General features: G+C 51.2%; 1 protein-coding gene across 1 annotated transcript in view; it reads right to left on the minus strand.

Moving 5' to 3' along the window:
- LOC125537337 (2-oxoglutarate (2OG) and Fe(II)-dependent oxygenase superfamily protein) overlaps positions 1–10892 on the minus strand; it is a 42831-nt gene extending 31939 nt beyond the window's left edge. Inside the window, 2 exon segments of the mRNA XM_087543739.1 lie at positions 9372–10576; positions 10698–10892. Coding sequence (XP_087399865.1) covers positions 9372–10470 — 1099 coding nt within the window. The 5' untranslated portion in view covers positions 10471–10576; positions 10698–10892.
- Positions 10893–20546: the final 9654 nt, after the last annotated feature.

Below are 20546 nucleotides of genomic sequence, written 5' to 3' on the forward strand. Positions count from 1 at the left end.
GTTGCCCAGTACTTTGCTGATGATGAAAGGGCCTTCCCAAGGCGCCGACAGCTTGTGCTGGCCGGCTGTTCGCTGGATCAGCCGGAGCACAAGGTCGCCTTCTTGGAAAGATCTTGGCTTGACCTTCCTGTTGTGGTATCGGCGCAGGCTCTGCTGGTAGATACTGGACCGGCTGAGTGCCAACAGCCGGTCCTCTTCCAGCAGATCGACGCCGTCTTGTCGTGCTTCTTCTGCTTCCTCCTCGGTGTACATGATGACTCATGGGGAGTCGAACTCTATGTCCGTTGGGATGACGGCTTCGGCACCGTAGACGAGGAAGAAAGGCGTGAAGCCGGTTGACTTGTTTGGAGTCGTGCGCAGACTCCAGAGGACGGCTGGTAGCTCGTCGAGCCAGCAGCCAACCGAGCGCTCCAGAGGCTCGATCAGCTGGGGTTTGATGCCGGACAGGATAAGGCCGTTTGCTCGCTCCACCTGGCCGTTTGACTGTGGGTGGGCGATGGACGCTAGGTCCAGTCGGATGCCCTGTGTTGCGCAAAAACGGGCCAAGGCGCCTTTGGCAAAATTTGTGCCGTTGTCGGTGATGAGGTTGTGTGGTATGCCGTACCAAATTGTGATATCGGCGATGAAAGTTACGGTAGCCGGACCGTTTAGCTTCTTGATTGGCTTTGCTTCTATACACTTGGTGAACTTGTCCACTGAGACAAGTGAGTTAAGCCACCTCGTGCTGTCTTGAATGGTCCCACCATGTCTAGGCCCCAAACTGCGAAAGGCCAGGCAATGGGGATGGTCTTGAGTGCAGAAGCCGGCTGGTGCGGCTTGGAGCTGAACTTCTGGCACCCTTTGCATTTTTGGACCAACTCCTTGGCCTCTTCTAGGGCAGTCGGCCAGAAGAAACCGTGTCGAAAGGTTTTGGCGACGAGTGCTCTTGAAGCCGCATGGTGGCCGCACTCGCCTTGATGGATGTCTTTGAGAATTGCTTGGCCTTGCTCTGGCTCTACGCAGCGCTGGTAGACACCAGTGATGCTGCGCCTGACCAGCTCTTTGTTGACTATGGTGTAGGCTGCCGCCTGGCGTTGTACTTGCCGAGCTGAGGTCTCGTCAGTCGGCAGCTCTTTGCTCACCAGGAATTTGAGGATGGGTTGGGCCCATGAGGGTGCTGCTATTTCTTCGACTGCCAGAATTGCGACTTGGACGAGGGCGGTTGGGTTGGGAGGCGGCGGGTTGGAGCCAACAACCGCTTGCTGGGTTGATGAAGTCCCCAGGCCGGCTGGCGCGGCCCTTGGGTCGAGTTCTGGAGTCTTCAAGTCCGCCGCCGCAGTCCCCGGGCCGGGCTCGACTGTGGCGGCTTTGGAGCTATCTGCCAAAATCCCCGTACCGACTGCCGGGGCTCTGGAGTCGGATCTGACGTCTTCAGGAGGAGCCGACACAAAAATGGAGTCTGATTCTGGTGAAGGCTTGACAAACGGCTTGAGGAGGCGTTGAAGGGCGACGGCGGATGGTATTGCTTGGCGGGTAGAGCCGATTCGTGCCAAGGCGTCTGCTTGGTCGTTGTCGTTTTTTGGCACATGGAGGAACTCGCACCCTTCAAAATACCCGCTGAGTTGCTGCATGAGAAAACAGTAACTCGCCATCTTTGCATCTTTCGCGTCCCAGTCGCCAGATGACTGCTGGACCACTAAGTCCGAGTCGCCATAACACAAGATCCGGCGGATGCCAAGCTCTTTGGCAAGCCGGAGCCCGTGAATGAGCGCCTCGTACTCGGCGACGTTGTTGGAGGCGGCAAAATGGATTTGCAGTGCGTATTTGAGCTTGTCGCCCTTAGGAGAGGTGAGGACGACGCCGGCTTCTAAGCCGGTGCGCATCTTGGAGCCATCGAAATGCATCCGCCAATGGGTGGAGTCAGGCGCTAGAGGTAGGTATCGGGTCTCGGCCCAGTCGACGAGGAAGTCGTCCAGTGCTTGTGACTTGATAGCGGTGCGGGGCTGGTAGTGAATGGTGTAGGGAGCCAGCTCTATGGCCCACTTGACCACTCGGCCAGAGACATCTTGGCTACCAATGATCTCGGCAAGCGGGGCCATGCAGACCACCGTGATTGGATGCTCTTGAAAGTAAGGCTTCAATTTCTTGGCAGTAAAATGTACGCCATAACACATCTTCTGGTAGTAGGGGTAGTTCTGCTTGGAGATCGACAGCACTTCGCTCAGGTAATATATCGGTCTCTGGATAGGTATTGCCTTGCCTTCCTCCTTGCGTTCCACTACAATGACCGTGCTGACCACCCGGCTGGTGGCGGCGATGTATAGAAGCATAGGTTCCTTGGGAGTCGGAGCCGCCAAGACGGGTGGAGTAGTCAGCATCTTCTTCAACTGGAGAAAAGCTTCGTCTGCCTTATGATTCCACTCGAAAAAGTGGTCTTCTTCATGAGTTGGTATAAGGGGAGGGCTTTCTCGCCCAGCCGACTGATGAATCAGCTGATGGACGCTAAGCAGCCGGTGAACTTTTGCACATCCAGCAGTCGGCTGGGTACCTCTATTCTCTCAATGGCCTTGATCTTTACTGGGTTGCATTCTATGTCGCGTTCAGAGACCAGGAATCCAAGGAGCTGGCCGACTGGTACTCCGAAGACACACTTCTCGAGATTGAGCTTGATCTGGAATCGGCGCAGGTTCTCAAAGGTCTCCTTGAGGTCTTCCAGCAGTGTTCCACGCTTTTCCGTCTTCACCACCACGTCGTCCACGTAGACGTGGGTGTTTCTGCCGAGCTGCTTGCGGAGGCACTTCTGAATGCAACGCTGAAAGGTGGCGCCGGCGTTCCTTAAGCCGAACGTCATGATGAGGTAGCAGAAGGCTCCAAACGGCGTGATGAAGGCGGTCTTCAGTCTGTCAGCCAGGTTCAGCTTGATCTGGTGATATCCTGAGTATGCATCCAAAAAACTCAACAGCTCGCATCCGGCTGTGGAGTCTATCACCTGATCGATTCTTGGTAGAGCAAATGGGTCCTTTGGGCAGGCCTTGTTGAGGCTCGTGTAATCAATACACATTCGCCACTGCTTGTTCTTCTTCAATACCAGGACCGGATTTGCTAGCCATTCTGGAAAGAATACTTCCATAATGAAGCCGGCTGCTAGGAGTCGGGCTATCTCTTCTCCGACAACTCTTCTCTTCTCTTCTGATAGGCGGCACAGGGGCTGCCTGACCGGCTTTGCATCAGATCGGACATGTAACTTGTGCTCGGCGAATTCCATCGGTACACATGGCATGTCTTTGGAGGACCATGCGAAGATGTCCCGATTCTAATGGAGGAAATCGACGAGCTCGCCTTCCTATTTGCTGTCGAGGTTTGCACCTACGACGGCGTACCTCTCTGGGTGCTCCGGATCCAAGGGTATCTTCTTTGTCTCTTTGCTCGGCTTGAACGAACCCTCAGCCCCCGACTCCTTTGGGTTGGGCGATACCTCAGGCTGCTTGCCGGCCATCGCCACAACTCGCTCAAGGAGCCGCTTCTCGGTCGCGATTACCAGGGACTCGGCCAGCCGACTGCTTTCAGCCGCACAAGCAGACGACTTCCGGTAGTCGCCGGCTACAGTCAGAATTCCCCTGGAACTGGACATCTTCATCTTGAGGTAGGCGTAGTGGTGGACCGCCATGAACTTGGCCAAGGCGGGTCGGCCGAGCAGCGCATGGTATGGGCTCTCGAGGTCCACCACCTCAAACCAAACAGACTCTCGGCAGAAGTGATCTTTGTCTCCAAAGAGGACGTCCATCAGGATCTTGCCGATTGGTGAGCAGGAAAGTCCAGGAACAATGCCGTGGAACACAGTCCGGCTGTTCTGAATCTGTCTTTGCTTGATTCCTAACTTCTCCATGGTGTCCTTGTATAGGATATTGATGCTGCTGCCTCCGTCTATCAGAACCCGCGAGAAACGCGCGGCTCGTCTATCCATAGCAAAGGTGGCGTCCAAGACCAAAGCATAGGAGCCCGAACTTGGCATAACCTCTGGGTGGTCAGCCCTGCTCCAGCTGATGGGCTTCTCAGACCAGTGCATGAACTCAGGCGTCTCTGATGCTACCGCATTCACCTCTTGTCGCTGCAGCCGCCTGCTGCGTCGATCATCAGCCATACTGGTAAACACCACGTAGGCTCCGTGTTCTTCAGGGTACTCGTCTTGTACTACGCCAACTGGCCTGGCAACCGGCTGCTGGGGCGGAGGCGGAGGCGGCTACCCAGCAGGCGGGGGAGGCAGGAGGTCGTCTCCCTTGGCGATCCTGGTGAGCCAGTGGCACTTCCGGGTGGTGTGATTCGATGGCTTCACGCCGCTATGGAACTTGCAAGGTCCATCCAAGGTCTGCTCGTAGGAGAAGGCCGGCAACCAGTTTGGCTTGCCCCCTTTCTGTCGCTTGGGCGGAGGCTTCCCATCCGGCTGCTGGGCTTCAACGGTCGTGACCTGCCGGCTGCTGGAAGCCGGCTGCGGGGCCTTGCTCTTGTGGTCGCCCTGCTGTTGTCGCCGATTGGCGTCTCCCGCCGGAGTTCTTGGAGCTTGAGGGGCCACTTTGCGAGTCGTGCTGATTTGAATCTCCGCCTTCATGGAGGAGTCAGCCATGGCGTACTTGTCCGCTATGATCAGCAGCTCGTCGAGGGTTTCTGGCTCGTCGCAGAGGAGCTTGTGGTTGAGGAGGATGCCTTCTCTGCACCCGGCTGTGAAGTACTCGATGGCCTGCACCTCGTGCACGCCCTCGCAGGAGTTCCGAAGCTCGGCCCAACGCGTGAGGTAATCGCGAGTCGACTCGTCGGGGCCTTGCACGCACAAGGAGAGCTGACGAGGCTTGGGAGGACGCTTGTACGTGCTGGTGAAGTTGCGGACGAACGCTTCGGTGAAGTCGACCCAGCTGTTGATGCTGCGGGGTTTCAGGTTGTTCAGCCATGTCCGGGCCGTGCCCTGGAGCATGAGCGGAACGTACTTTACGGCGACACGCTTGTTGCCGTTTGCTATACTGACAGCCGTGGAGTAGTCGACTAGCCAGTCTTCCGGCTTCACGGATCCGGTATACTTGGGCGTGTCTCTTGGGAGCGTGAACCCTCTGGGGAAGGGCTCGTCCCGAATGCGGGGCCCGAAACAAGGCGGACCCAGCTCGTCTTCTTCTAGCGCTAGGGATCGGTGAAGTCGGTCGATCCGGTGGCGGGCGTCATTCTCTCCAACTCCCTCTCGGCGGCCAAGGCGGTCGCCGAGAGTCAGATGGTCAACAGGCGGCAGGGAGACTCGCCTCTCCTTGCGAGGAGGGGGAGGCGGACAGTCGTCCCGTCGTTCCACTGCTCTTGGGCGGCCGTCTCGGTCGCGCTCTATGGTAATGCGAGTCTGACCGTGGCTGACAGCTGGATCCTTGTCTCTTCTTCCTCGGGCGCCGCCAGTCGGCGTCCGAGACGTCGCGCCTTGATCTCGGCGAAGGTCATCGTTTTGCCGCTGCGGCGCCTCCGTGCGGCAGCCGGCCTCGTTCTGTGCGGCAGCCGCGTCGAGGAGCCGCTGGACTCGCTCCATCATGAGGCGGCGTTCTTCGCCCTCGAAATTGTCCAGCTCGTCCGCCGCTGCCTGGGCGGCTCGGATGTTCTCCGCTGGTGTAGCGTACACAGAGCGGCTTGCCCCAAACAGATCGGCGATGGCTATGCCGCACTGCTGGACCGCGCCAAGGCGGCTGGGCCCCGCCGTGGCCGGCGAGCCGCCAACGGCGCGATCCATCTCCCGCTGGTAGGCTTCTGACAAGCGTCTCATGCTGGCCAGCTTCTTCGCGCCTTCAACGAGCTGAAGGCGGCGCGCCTCCAACGTCTCTGCGTCAGCGTCTTCCAGAATGGGCGCAGTTAGGTCTTGTAGCGCCGCGCCGAGTGAGTCGTGCGCTCCTCCGCCGGGGAACTCGTCATGACCGATGACGAGCACCTCGATGACGGTGCTTCCGTCGCTCTCCGCGCGAGGGAGAGGTTCGTCGTAAACCACCACATTGCTGGGGAACGCGTCGAGCGACGCGGTGTCGGAGTCGACCAGCATCGGGTCGGTGGAGCCTACAGACTCCAAGTCTACGGCAGGCTCGCCGGATACGTGGAGTTGATCGAGGAGGCCCGCGAGGAGGCTCTCAGAGCCGCCCGTGCCTGCGTTGGATGCAGGTTCGTCGGAGAGGCGAACCTCGCCGACAAGTTCGGCCAGGCAGCTAGCCGCGCAGGCGATCTCAACGCCGCGCAGTGCGTCGGCGCAAACCCCGTCTGGCGTGCTTGGCTGGCTGCGCTCGCCAGGGAGGAAAAGGGTTCCCGTTCAGATCAGGTCTCCGGATGGCGGTGCACCATGCCCCACGGTGGGCGCCAAATGTCGGGGGTTAGGTGCGACATATGCCAAAGGATGGCTTATCATGGTGGGGGCGAGTAGAACGTCGCCGGTGCCTGGAAACGGGATGAGGCGAAAACATGCACGCCAACGAATCTTACCCAGCTTCGGGGCTCTCCGGGGAGATAATACCCCTACTGATGCTCTGCGGAGTCTCCGCATGATCACTATGGCAAAGTGTCTACACGGTTGCTCCTTGAGCTGTTTCTGGAGGCAGGAGAGGGCAAGGCTAGCTCTCTCCCTTCTATATGATCTGGTCTAGAGCTAATGGGTTCCGACCCTTTGCATGGGTGCCCTGGGGGGTTTATATAGGCCTACCCCCTGGGGGTACAATGGTAATCCGGCTAGACGCGGGCCCAACCATCAGCGCCTATGGCCTCCGTCTTCCCCGCCGTCCGCTGGGGCCCGCCGACTGGTGGGCCCCGCCGACTGGCCTGGTACGGAACCGACAGGCCGCGTCCGCCGCGGGCGGGTCTTGCCAGCGGCTGATTACTGTAGCCGTGCTCCTGGTGACGCGGGCTTGATCATGGGGTCGTGGCAACAGTCCCGCCGTCTGGCGGGCGATCACTATTGCCACTCTCCATCACATCTTGATTAATGGCGTGTGGCCCTCGGGGGAGGGCTCGGCCGACTCCCCGGGGCCGACTAGTGGGCCTCTTGCCGTCTCCTGGGGTCTCACTGACTGGTGGGACCCGTTGCCTTTGGGCCGTACAAACAAGCCGTCGTGGGTACATGATTCGATCCTGTGGTGCTGATGTCAGGGCCGGTATGGCAACAGTGCCACGCCGCACGGAGATCCTCTGGGGTATGGCGTGCTGTGGCCATGTCTGTCCTTGGTAAGGGGCGGGAGTGAGCTTCACTGTAGCCACTCCCCTGCCCCATCTCTCTCGATGAGGTCATGGGGTTTGTTGGAGTCGCAGGCCGACTCCCCAAAGCCGGCTTCTCTGGAAGTCGCCAGTCAGGAGTCGGCTTATCCCTGCAGTCGTCCCTGGGACTCGGCCGTGAGTGGTCAGTCGGCCGTCTTGCCGTCGGCTCCTTAGAGGGCGGCTCGTCGTCTTGGGGTCTTGAGGGGCGCAGCCTGCCCCGATGCTTTGAAAGGTTCTGGGCCTTGGGTTGGCCTACCCGTGGCCCATTACTCCGACACATGAGAAACACAAAATATCAACGGATTTGATGGACGCAGCGGGAAACAAAGAAAACTAGAAAGCACATACTAGACTATATGCAATGGCAGCAGAAGAGCACACAACAACGAAACACGACGCATGTGCGAGACAGGACCAATATAGGAAACATCGTCAAGAGCCAGCGGGCGGCGAGGGCGATGCATACCCAGCGAGAACAGCGGCCGGTGGCAGCTAGCAAAGGCTAGCAGAAGCTCCTGGTGAACGAAAGCAGAGCACAACCAGCCAAGAAGAGGAACCGGCGGATGCAGCGGGGCAAAATCTGGCGGCCGGCGGCGGAGATCGGATCCAGAGGTAGCCGGCTCAATCCTGTGTTCGATCCAGAGGCTGGCTGGCGGCGAGATTCGTCGAAGATCGGCAACTAGCGGCTTGATCCTACGTTCGATCCAGAAGCAGACGGCTCGATCAGGAGTGGCGGGCAGCACACCATGGGGGCGGATGGGACGAGGGAAGGAGCCAGCCTAGGTGTGGAGGTAGCAGCAGCAGCAGCCGTGAGAAATCCGGCGGCTACGGAAGAGAGAAAAGAAAACAACGGGACCAAAAAGTTTGGTGGCGACGCGATAGTGGATCAATAGCACGAGTTGCGCGTGCTAAAAAAACGTAAGCTCTAATACTATGTTATGGAAGCAACTTATCTCTATTGCATAGCCCATGGGGTACAAGGAAAGGAAACATAGTCTAATAAGGACTTCTAGACCTATACTGATACTTCCTAACAGGGAGATGCGAGGAAGAATGCAAGGTAGTGTTATCTTTTACAGCAGGCATAATTGGTTCATATGCGAGCCTTACTTATGCGCTCTCATTCCTTATCTCTAATAGACGCAAGTTGCAGCGTGTCTCTATAGAATGCTTAGCGCTTGAAGCCACTGAAACCACATACATACCCATTCCTTGAGAATGATGCATATGTAGTGCAGATCTGATATAAGTCTTGCAAGTACAGTTGAGTACTCACCTTGCTTAATTATTCTTTTTTCCATGGATTGTTGCAATCCAGACGGTAGCATTTCAGGAAGCACGTGTGTTGATGGACAATGTCAGGTGGTTATCCCACAGACAATGATCTTGGCAGGGATATGGACGCCCTTTGCTTTTCTTTAAAGCCTTCTTAAAGCATTTGTATTATTTACATGTCTAAGGTATATTTGCTTCCGTTGTATGAGTTGTATATTTGCTTCCGTTGTATGAGTTGTATTTTGGTCTAAAGGGCCTTGTTGTATTCATTCGTTAAATTTGACCCTCCGGAGTTGTTGTGTTTATCTATGTTGTTGTTGCAGATTCTTTCGTGACTTGTGTTGTGATACCGACCGTTCCACCCAGATGGCATGCACGTTCCACATGTACATCGTGTGAAGGTGGCGCCTTAGGATCGATATTATGTAGAGGCTAGCCGAGGTTGCTACATCTGCATATTGCCGGTCCGGGGTGATACATGGCCTACCCTCAAGCTTGAAATCCCCTTGATTAATAGCCCTATGTGAAGCTCCTATGCTGATCTGATTTAGCATCAAAATTAGGGCCTAATTGATCTAGCAATCAATCTTGGCCCCTCTTTAATTTTGTTCCGCTCGTGTATCCTTGCACTCCACCACCCAGAACTCATATATGACAAATTATACTTCTGTGAGACTGCACCACATTATGCATCAGATATATTATCTAGAACAAAGCATGACTTTTGGCAGTCAGACTATGGCTCGTAAATTAGGACAGAAGGAATAAGGAATGTGCTCGTCCTGGAGGAAATAACAACAACATGGGGGCACAACAATAGCTTCAAGCATAATTCACATAGCAAAGACTGGGAGGTAATAACTTACCATCCTGCTCTGACTGGGATGATGATTCATTGTTCTTGGGAAAAAGTTGATCAGCGGAACGATTTGTTTGCATGAACTCAGTAACTGTTATGGGGGCCTGAAACTGAGTATCAACACCATGACCAGCAGCTCCCATCTCTGAACCACCAGGCCTAGCAACAAATCTCGGTGTGAGCTTAAACGCCAAAGAACAACGCCCAAACATACATTCCTGCAAATTTCCAACCTCTGTCTTGTGCACAGCTGGATTTACATAGCCAGAGGTTTCCTGATAAAGTGCAAGGCCAGGATATACAACAATATCATGTGGACCAAGGTCCCCATCAACAAGAATCCAGCGCCCATGCAAGTCCTTGATATATAAGCCTGACCTATCAGACTTAACTAGTGTAAGCAAAGCCTTGTCGATCTGTTGCTCCTGCTCAGAAAACACGAGCAATTGACTGTCATCAGGAGAAGCAATACCATGCTGCTGTGCTTCTTCAAATGATGGCCTCGAATGGCAACATGCTGAAAGAACAGAGGACGACACTTCCTGGCTTCTCAATGGCATGTTGCCGAGTATCTCAGTAAACACACAACTACGGAGATTCAGTGAGAAGCTAACCGCATCCAAGATATCTCGGCAAACTTTCCCAAGCATTGAAAATATGTCGGGCAGCCCAGACGGAGACAATTCCATTGCGCCACCATGCTCTCTGACACTAACACCAGGCCTATAATCATACATTTCCAGCCACATTTGAGGATCTGCGTAGTAACAAGATGTCTTCCACTCGCGGGCGTCATCCGAATGGACAACATCGCCCACCGAATCATACACTCACTGGTGGAAGAAGAGGCGAGCCGAGTCCAGACCAGACCTTAAGAGGGCAGCATCGGCCGGAGGCAGCTGGATGATGGCTGCCGAGTACTGAGCCAGCGACTGCATCAGTGTCGATACGCATATCTTGTAGCTGTCGGAAGCGAGGCCCTCGACGGCCGCGAGATCACCGAGGCGCACGCGGCCGAGAGACGGGAGTATGTCCCCTCCCGCGTCATCCATTGATGGAGATGGTTCTTGAATCTTGATTTCCAGGGGAAGTCTCAGCGCGGGCATGGAGGTTCAACTGAATCCCCCTAAAAGATTCTTGGAATATAAACTGCGGCGACTCTTGTGGGGTCAACTGAAATCGATCTTGCGCGCTGAAGAACACTGGCGTAATCTGTGGAGAGCTCGGTTAGATTTGGATTTGATTGCTGCAAGCAACATAAAAACAGAACTGATACCCGAGAATGAAGAATGTCATTACAGCAATCCATCGGATCAAAGATAGGGTTCCTCACCAACATCACCAGTAAAAGAAGAAACATATCAAAGTCGGGATCATTCGCTTCTTCACTCCACGCCTGCGAGAAGGCTCGGGTGCAGAAGAGGGTCTGGCATGTTGTCTCGTCTCTCGTCTCCCGTCGCCGGCGGAGAGATTGCCGGGTGACGAGGCGCACGAAATTGTGAGGAAGGACTGAGACTGAGAAGTGAATAATAACCAGCTAATTTACGTATTTTGATGGCTCAACACTAATTATATCTCCATCTAAAAAACACTTACACTTACCATATTTTATATTTTGATAAGATTTAATTTTAATTTGAGTATGGGTAGAGAATACAAGGAAAGTTTTGGTTTAATCAAGGTTTTGATAAGATTTGATTTGAATATTTGTAGGGGAAGGAAAGGAAAATTTCAATTTAGTTATGATTTTGATAAGATTTTTTTAATTTAATTGAGTTAATGCAGGACGTGATTTTGGGAACATAGCAATTTGGTTAGATTATTCTAAATTACTCTATTTATGTTGGTTTAACTTTAGAGAAAAGTATGTTTTGATCTCTTATATTCACCAAAAGTATACATTTGGTCCCTCGAAAAATTTCGGAAGACATTTCGTCCCTCGTGTCTCAAAATCGGACACAATTAGTCCAAAACCAGAAACGGAGTGGTATTGGGTTGACGTCTCCCGGTTTTGCCTTGAACATCCCATGTTGACTGCCACCTGTTGCTGGCCTCTCTCGAACCTCAGCTCCTAGTCTCCCACTTCGAAGCCAAAGAGAAAAAAAACTCATCGCCTCGTCGACTCCCGTACCCACATCGCCGCTGACACCCACCACTTCGTCTCATACCCCTCTCCTCACAGACCAGGCGGCTGCCAAATCCGCCCCACACCCCCACTACACCTACGACGACCCTTTCTCCTCCCACGACCACCTATGACATTGCCACCTACATCGGCTGATTCCTCCGGCCGCCGATGACGCGCGTCACGCTCCCTCCGCTGCTTCCTTCCCCAAGCTAGATCCGCTGCTCCTGGCCTCTAGTGCGACCATGGCTGGGATTTTGGGCATGACTTCGATGACCTCGGGTGCTCCTCGCCGTCGCCTACTCTGCCCCATCTCGCGGCTGCAGCAGTGCTCTTGGCAAGCAGATGAGGCGGGTGACGACGCGGCTGTGCGCATCGAAGACAACTCCGGCCACCACGACTATGGTGTGGGACAGGGCATGGCGAGGCGAAGCTCGCCACCGGATCTGAACGTGTGGCTAGGTGGGGGTGGCGCGTCGCTCTGGATCTCGTCAGAATCTGGCACGCCCCGTGTGAGAGAGTCCTGGACTAAGGTGTCCTTGGGTTGCTGTCTATCTCTTATGGGCTGGATGGGTGGGCCGCTCTGCAACTACTAGATGGCCGAGCTATAAGGCGACTTCGTGTCCGGACAAGAAACCTTCGAAGCCTTGGTGTGTCCTCCAAGTCAAGATAGGAGAATCGACATGTTTATCACTTTATTGTAACCGACCATATGTAACCCTAGTACCCCTGGTGTCTATATAAACAAGAGGGTTTAGTCCGTAGAGGCTAGAAGAAGAACCATCATCCTACTTACCTAGGGTTTAGTTCATCTGATCTCGTGGTAGATCGACTCTGTAACCATCCTATACATATCAATACAATCAAGCAGGACAGAGGGTTTTACCTCTTCGAGAGGGCCCAACCTGGGAAAATACTGCCCATGTGTCCCATGTTCCCCATTGATACAAGATCCACAACTCGGGACCCCCTACCCGAGATCCGCCGGTTTTGACACTGACATTGGTGCTTTCATTGAGAGTTCCGTTGTGGGATCGTCGAAGGATCGATGGCTCGCCTAGTCATCGGAGACGGCATCCGCACCAGGGACATCTTTGTTCCCAGCCAGCTCTACATGTTCGGCGGCATCGTTTGCACGCCAACTCGTAGGGTCACCTCGACCAGGTCGACGCTTTGCCCCTGAGCGTCAAATCAGGTTCGGCAACTTAGAGTACGTCGTTGATGCTCGAGGCGATCTGATCTTCGCCGGGTTCTCAGCCTTGCTTGAAGAACTCGAAAACACTGAAGGTTTGACTTCGAACTCTCTTTCCGACCCTATCCCTGGGTTGGCCCTTTCCTCGGATCCGGCCTCAAGCCCGGATATGACTTTGGCATCCGAAGACCAGGAGTCAATCTTGGCCAGACTCGCCCCTCACACCACCATACCGGAGGTTGGCTTCGAAGAAATCTCGGATACCGATCCGGCTAGTCTCTCCCTATTAAGCAAGATGCTAGATCGGATCCAGACGATGAATATTACGGATGACCCGTCCTTGACCTATGCTCAGATCGGTCTTGAGGCAGGCCATGGGGAATTTTACATCCCACCCACACCCACTTAGTAGCCACAGTCGAAGATTTAACCGACTTGCTGAACTACGCTTCTGAGGAGGCCGACGACATGGATGAAGATGTCGACGCCACGGCTCATACTGCTACTACCCCTCCCACTACTGGACGATGGACAACCACCTCCACCTACGATGTCTATATGGTGGACACCCCCAACGATAAGGGCAATGGCACCAATGGGAAGAACGACAACGACACCCCCAGAAAAGATGGCGATAAGCCCGGCGAGGAGCCGCCCAAACATCGACGATAGCGCAGACGATCCAAGGGGCATAGGGGCAGGGAAAGCAACATGGGCACCAGAGAAAAATGATACCCCAGACAATATGGAAGACCTCGACGACCATGTTGCCCCCGAGCAACAGCTCGATGACTCGGAGGGGCGCGAGGATCAGTACAACCTCGAGGACCTCAATGACTACAAGGACAGCAACCACCTCCCTCTCTCCGAAGAGGAGGTCAGCCTTGGAGCTGAGGATTTAATCATCCCTGAGGACCCATTGGATCAAGAACGGTTCAAGCGGCAACTTATAGCCACTTCACGAAGCCTGAAGAAGAAGAAGAAGCAGATGAAAGCTGAACAAGACACCCTCAATGACAGATGGACGAAAGTCCTAGCAGCCGAAGAAGGGTATGGCAATGAGCGGCAAGATCAGAACAAAACCTACCTACGCCGATGTTTGTTGCCACAATTCAATGACGAGGCCCTTGAGCCTGCACCCCCAAGATATACTTAGGCACACCAGCCCAACCGCCCCCTCGAGGAAGGGACATGATAGCTGGAGAGGCCGAAGACCGACCGCACTACCTAGTCAGAGAGGCAAGGAACCAATGTTGCTAGAGGACCCATACGACCTACGACACGACCTGGCCACTAGAGCAAGTCAGACAAGATCCATATATGGATCTAGAGGATACACTCCCGCTGGACGGGATGGATACCAAGCTTGGCGCGACTGATACGATAGAGCTCGGGAGCAGCACTGGGCCCGGATGGCAGCCGATCTCCGGCGTGACGTGGCCCGGGTTAGGGGCGCCATTCACCCAGTGTGTTTTACAGATGAGGTGATGTAGCATTAGTTTCCCGAAGGGTTTAAAACCGTAAACATCAAACAATACGATGAGACAACAGACCCGATCGTGTGGATTGAAGACTTCCTTCTCCACATTCATATGGCCCAAGGAGATGATCTCCACGCCATAAAATACCTGCCATTAAAGCTTAAAGGACCAGCCAGGCATTGGTTGAACGACGCCTCCCCGAAAACTCCATAGGGAGCTGGGAAGAGCTCGGGGATGCTTTCCGAGCTAACTTTCAAGGCACTTATGTTCGGCCTCCAGATGCCGATGACCCGAGCCACGTGGTCCAACAGCCCGGTGAGTCAACCCGGCAATTTTGGAATCGGTTCTTGACTAATAAGAACCAAATCGTCGACTGTCTGGATGTTGAGTCGATAGCCGTGTTTAGACACAGCACTCAGGACGAAGACAATGTCGGCCCTTACCTCACTCATGGCCCGCTTTTGTGCGGGCGAAGACAGCTCGTTGGCTCGTAGAAGCAACAACCACGAAGACACCGGCACCTCAGAAGTCCGGGACAGAAACGGGAAACCACGACGCAACAAGAACAAGCGTCGGCACAACGGTGGTGAAGCCGAGGACACGATAGTAAATGTTGGATTTAACAACTTAAAATCGGGACCACAGAAGCCCTCTAAAGGGAATAAGGACGGCCCGACCGCGCTCGACAAAATCCTGGATAGGCCCCGCCAGATCCACGGCACCCCAGAAAAGCCCGCCAACCACACCAACCGTAACTGTTGGGTGATCAAACAGGTTGGCAAACTCATAGCCGAGGAGCAAGGCAAGGGCCCCCGCAGCAAGGACGATGATGAGCCTCGTGGCCAGAAGAAATTCCCTCCTGAGGTAAAAACTATGAACATGATCTTGCCACGCACATACCTAAGAAGGAGAGGAAGCGCACGCGTTGGGACGTCTACACCGTAGAGCCGGTGGCCCCGAATTCAACCCATGGTCGGCATGCTCGATCACCTTCGATCGCATGGACCACCCAACCAGTATCCGCCATGGAGGATCGGCAACCCTGGTGCTTAACCCCGTTATCGATGGGTATCACCTAACTAGAGTCCTCATGGACGGAGGTAGTAGCCTCAATCTGATTTATTCAGATACAGTAAGGAAAATGAGTATTGATCCGTAAAGGATCAAACCCAACAACACCACCTTTAAAAGGAGTAATCCTAGGCATCGAAGCCCGCTGCTCGGGCACTATGACTTTGGAAGTAGTGTTCGGCTCACCTGACAACTTTTGCAGTGAAGATTTGATCTTCGACATCGTCCCTTTCTACGGTGGCTATCACGCACTTCTTGGCCATACGACGTTCGCTCGCTTCAATGCCATCCCTCATTACGCATATCTGAAGCTAAAGATGCCCGGATCCCAAGGGTGTTACCACTGTTAATGGCAACATGGAGCGCTCACTCCGGATCCAGGAGCGTACAGCAGCTCTGGCAACTGAAGTCCAAATTGGCAACGAGGGGCCGAAGTACCAGCCCGCCGTCAAGGCGCGAGAGGCAAGCAAACGGGCCTGAGCCCTATCTCAGCTCCCGGAGCCTCCCTACGCTCAACGCAAATAGGGACACACACCCCACAACATGCCCACTCCAGCCGCAGTGCCTCAGATGCACAACTTCGCGCTTAAAATACCATGGGCAACTGCGGGGACTAAGCATCCAAGGGCCAAGTGTTCGGCTTAGCCGAGCTGTGGTCAAACACGTCTTCAGACAATCATAGGTACCATCTAGGACCTATCCGACATCAAGCTAATACGTTCCTGCGACTTCTCAAGACCCTCTCTCAACGGCCCGTCAGCCGATCTCTATCCCCCCCCAAGGAGTTCTCTCCCCCCCCTCAAGAGCAAAGGCGAAGATATGCAGCAGGTCATAGTAGGGACGTCAAACCACGCATAAAGGCCCAGTGTAAACCTTTCCTTTGTAAAATTTACTTTTAAAATAAAGTATCTATAACAGTTGCTCCAGTAGTTTGGATTGTACGGTTAGATGTCTCGAGTTCATTGGAAATAAAGACCATTCTTTATGGTCACATTGCAGTCATTCATGTTGCATAACTCTTTCCGCTCTTCGACGCCGAAACAAACTAGTTCGGTACAATGTTTTCTTTAGATGCAATTAGCTCATAGACTGGGGGCTCGATTATAAAACCCGCCCCAAGCATCACCCCATCACGAGTTCCTATTTCATGTGCTTGGCGTCTCATATATTGCATTATATGAATTGGTTCCGAATTATGTCTTGGGTCAATAGTTGGGTTTGCCCGGCTCTTGTGTTTACCCTCTTACGTTCCGCATATTCAGCTAGGAGTGTAAAGGGAGAACCACTGCGATTGTACTTCCAGCTCACCTGGTTAAGTACCTCAGTGGAGAAAGCCGAAAACTGGCTGTCATAATAAGTGAGAATTGGTTAGCGGTCTGATATGTCTCCAACGTATCTATGATTTTTGATTGCTTCATGCTATATTATCTACTGTTTTGGACTATATTGGGCTTTATTTTCCACTTTTATATTATTTTTGGGACTAACCTATTAACCGGAGGCCCAGCCCAGAATTGATGTTTTTTGCCTATTTCAGTGTTTCGGAGAAACAGAATATCAAACGGAGTCCAAACGGAATAAAATCTTCGGGAACGTGATTTTCTCACCGAACGTGATCCAGGAGACTTGGACGCTGCTCCAAGGAACAAAAGAGGCGGTCACGAGGGTGGGGGGCGCCCCCCCTAGGGCGCGCCCCCTGCCTCGTGGGCCCCTCGTTGCTCCTCCGGCGTACTTCTTCCTCCTATATATACACACGTACCCCCAAACGATCAGAGGAGGAGCCAAAAACCTAATTCCACCGCCGCAACTTTCTGTATCCACGAGATCCCATCTTGGGGCCTGTTCCGGAGCTCCGCCAGAAGAGGGCCGTCATCATGGAGGGCTTCTACATCATCATAGCCTCTCCTATGAAGTGTGAGTAGTTTACCTCAGACCTTCGGGTCCATAGTTAGTAGCTAGATGGCTTCTTCTCTCTCTTTGAATCTCAATACAAAGTTCTCCCCCTCTCTTGTGGAGATCTATTCGATGTAATCTTCTTTTTGCGGTGTGTTTGTTGAGACCGATGAATTGTGGGTTTATGATCAAGTCTATCTATGAATAATATTTGAATCTTCTCTGAATTCTTTTATGTATGATTGGTTATCTTTGCAAGTCTCTTCGAATTATCCATTTGGTTTGGCCAACTAGATTGGTAGTTCTTGCCATGGGAGAAGTGCTTAGCTTTGCGTTCGATCTTGTGGTGTCCTTACTCAGTGATAGAAGGGGCAGCAAGGCACGTATTGCATCGTTGCCATCGAGGATAACAAGATGGGGATTATTTCATATTGCATGAATTTATCTCTCTACATCATGTCATCTTGCTTAAGGCGTTACTTTATTTTTAACTTAATACTCTAGATGCATGCTGGATAGTGGTCGATGAGTGGAGTAATACTAGTAGATGCAGAATCGTTTCGATCTACTTGTCACAGACGTGATGCCTATATACATGATCATGCCTAGATATTCTCATAACTATGCTCAATTCTGTCAATTGCTCAACAGTAATTTGTTCACCCACCGTAGAATACTTATGCTCTTGAGAGAAGCCACTAGTGAAACCTATGGCCCCCGGGTCTATTCTCATCATATCAATCTCCATCACTTTAATCTTGCTTTGCTTTTTATTTTCCCTTTACTTTTTTACTTTGCATTTTTATACCAAAAATATTATATCTATCAGATCTCACTCTCGTAAGTGACCGTGAAGGGATTGGCAACCCCTAATCACGTTGGTTGTGAGTAGCTATCGCTTTGTGCAGGTACGAGGGACTTGAGCGTGGCCTCCTACTGGATTGATACCTTGGTTCTCAAAAACTGAGGGAAATACTTACGCTACTCTGCTGCATCATCTCTTCCTCTTCGGGGAAAACCAACGCAAGCTCAAGACGTAGCAAGAAGGATTTCTGGCGCCGTTGCCGGGGAGGTTCGCGCAAGTCAAGATTTGACTCCCGACAACGAGCCATTTCTGGCACCGTTACCGGGGAGTCTACGCAAAAAGTCAACATACCAGTACCCATCACAATCCCTATCTCTCGCATTACATTATTTGCCATTTGCCTCTCATTTTCCTCTCCCCCCAATTCACCCTTGCCGTTTTATTCGCCCTCTCTCTCTCTATCCTCCCTCTCTATTTGCCTCTTTTTTGCCCGCTTGCTTTTTTTGTTTGCTCGTGTGTTAGATTGCTTGTTTATCGCTATGGCTCAACCAAGATTTGGTGATCTTCACCTTAAAAGGTTAGTGAGATCGAAAACAACGTTAGGAAATTTATGGTTTTGCAATTTGAGCATAATAATTTCATTAGAAACGAGCTTAAAGAACAAAAAAGTTTTATGAGTTATATGAATAAAGAGCTTGATGATATGTCTAAAGAATTTGATGGCATAAGATCCCAAATTGCTCGTCTAGAAAAGATGACTGCTGAAATTTCGGATATGCAAGCCACCTTAGTTAATAAGATAGCTGCTAAACCGGATTCCTATGAAAATCAAGATGAAGATCTAAAAGTTATTGATGTGTCCCCTATTGAATCTTTGTTTTGCAATATTAATCTTGATGAAAATGAATATGATCTTCCTTTACCTAGAAGGCATTCTAAAAATTCGGAGTATTTAGATCTTAATGATGAAATTGATGAAAGTGGGATTGAAAGAAATAAAAATCTAGATATTGCTAAACCCACTATATTGGATTTCAAGGAATTTAATTATGAAAGTTGCTCTTTAATTGATTGTATTTCCTTGTTGCAATCCGTGCTAAATTCTCCACATGCTTATAGTCAAAATAAAGCCTTCACCGAACATATTGTTGATGCCTTGATGCAATCTTATGAAGAAAAACTTGAGTCGAAAGTTTCTATCCCTAGAAAACTCTATGATGAGTGGGAACCAACTATTAAAATTAAAATTAAAGATCATGAGTTTTACGCTTTGTGTGATTTGGGTGCTAGTGTCTCTACTATTCCCAAAACTTTGTGTGATTTACTAGATTTCCGTAATTTTGATGATTGCTCTCTAAACTTGCATCTTGCGGATTCCACTATTAAGAAACCTATGGGAAGGATTAATGATGTTCTTATTGTTGCAAATAGGAATTATGTGCCCATAGATTTCATTGCTCTTGAAATAGATTGCAATCCTTCTTGCCCTATTATTCTTGGTAGACCTTTCCTTAGAACAGTTGGTGCGATTATTGATATGAAGGAAGGGAATAGTAGATTTCAATTTCCATTAAAAAAGGGCATGGAACACTTTCCAAGAAAGAAAATAAAATTACCATATGAAACTATCATGAGAGCCACTTATGGATTGCCTACCAAAGATGGCAATACCTAGATCTATCCTCGCTTTTATGCCTAGCTAGGGGCGTTAAACGATAGCGCTTGTTGGGAGGAAAACCAATTTTATTTTTATTCCTTGCTTTTTTCTCCTGATTAGTAATAAATAAATTATTTAGCCTCTGTTTTGGTTGTGTTTTTTGTGTTTAATTAGTGTTTGTGCCAAGTAGAACCATTGGGAAGACTTGGGGAAAGTCTTGTTTAACTTGCTGTAAAAAACAGAAACTTTAGCGCTCACGTGAAATACTGTCATTTTTATTTGAAGAGTGCTATTTAGTTAATTATTTTTGCAGATGATTAATAGATAAATTACTCACGTCCAGCAATTTATTTTATAATTTTTGGGGTTCCAGATCTTGCGCTAGCTACAGATTACTACAGACTGTTCTGTTTTTGACAGATTCTGTTTTTCGTGTGTTGTTTGCTTATTTTGATGAATCTATGGCTAGTAAAATAGTTTATAATCCATAGAGAAGTTGGAATACAGTAGGTTTAACACCAATATAAATAAATAATGAGTTCATTACAGTACCTTGAAGTGGTCTTTTGTTTTCTTTCGCTAACGGAGCTCACGAGTTTTCTATTTTGAGTTTTGTGTTGTGAAGTTTTCAAGTTTTGGGTGAATTCTTTTGATGGATCATGGAACAAGGAGTGGAAAGAGCCTAAGCTTGGGGATTCCCATGGCACCCCCAAGATAATCCAAGGACACCAAAAAGTCAAAGCTTGGGGATGCCCCGGAAGGCATCCCCTCTTTCGTCCACTTCCATCGGTAATTTACTTGGAGCTATATTTTTATTCACCAACATGATATGTGTTTTGCTTGGAGCGTATTGTATTATTTGTGTCTTTCTGTCTTAGTATGCCACAATCATCCTTGCTGTACACACCTTTTGAGAGAGCCATACATGAAATAAAATTTGATAGAATACTCTATGTGC

Source organism: Triticum urartu, chromosome 2A (assembly GCF_056163025.1).
Source record: "Triticum urartu cultivar PI428250 chromosome 2A, HENAU_Tu73, whole genome shotgun sequence".
Classification (NCBI taxonomy): domain Eukaryota; kingdom Viridiplantae; phylum Streptophyta; class Magnoliopsida; order Poales; family Poaceae; genus Triticum; species Triticum urartu.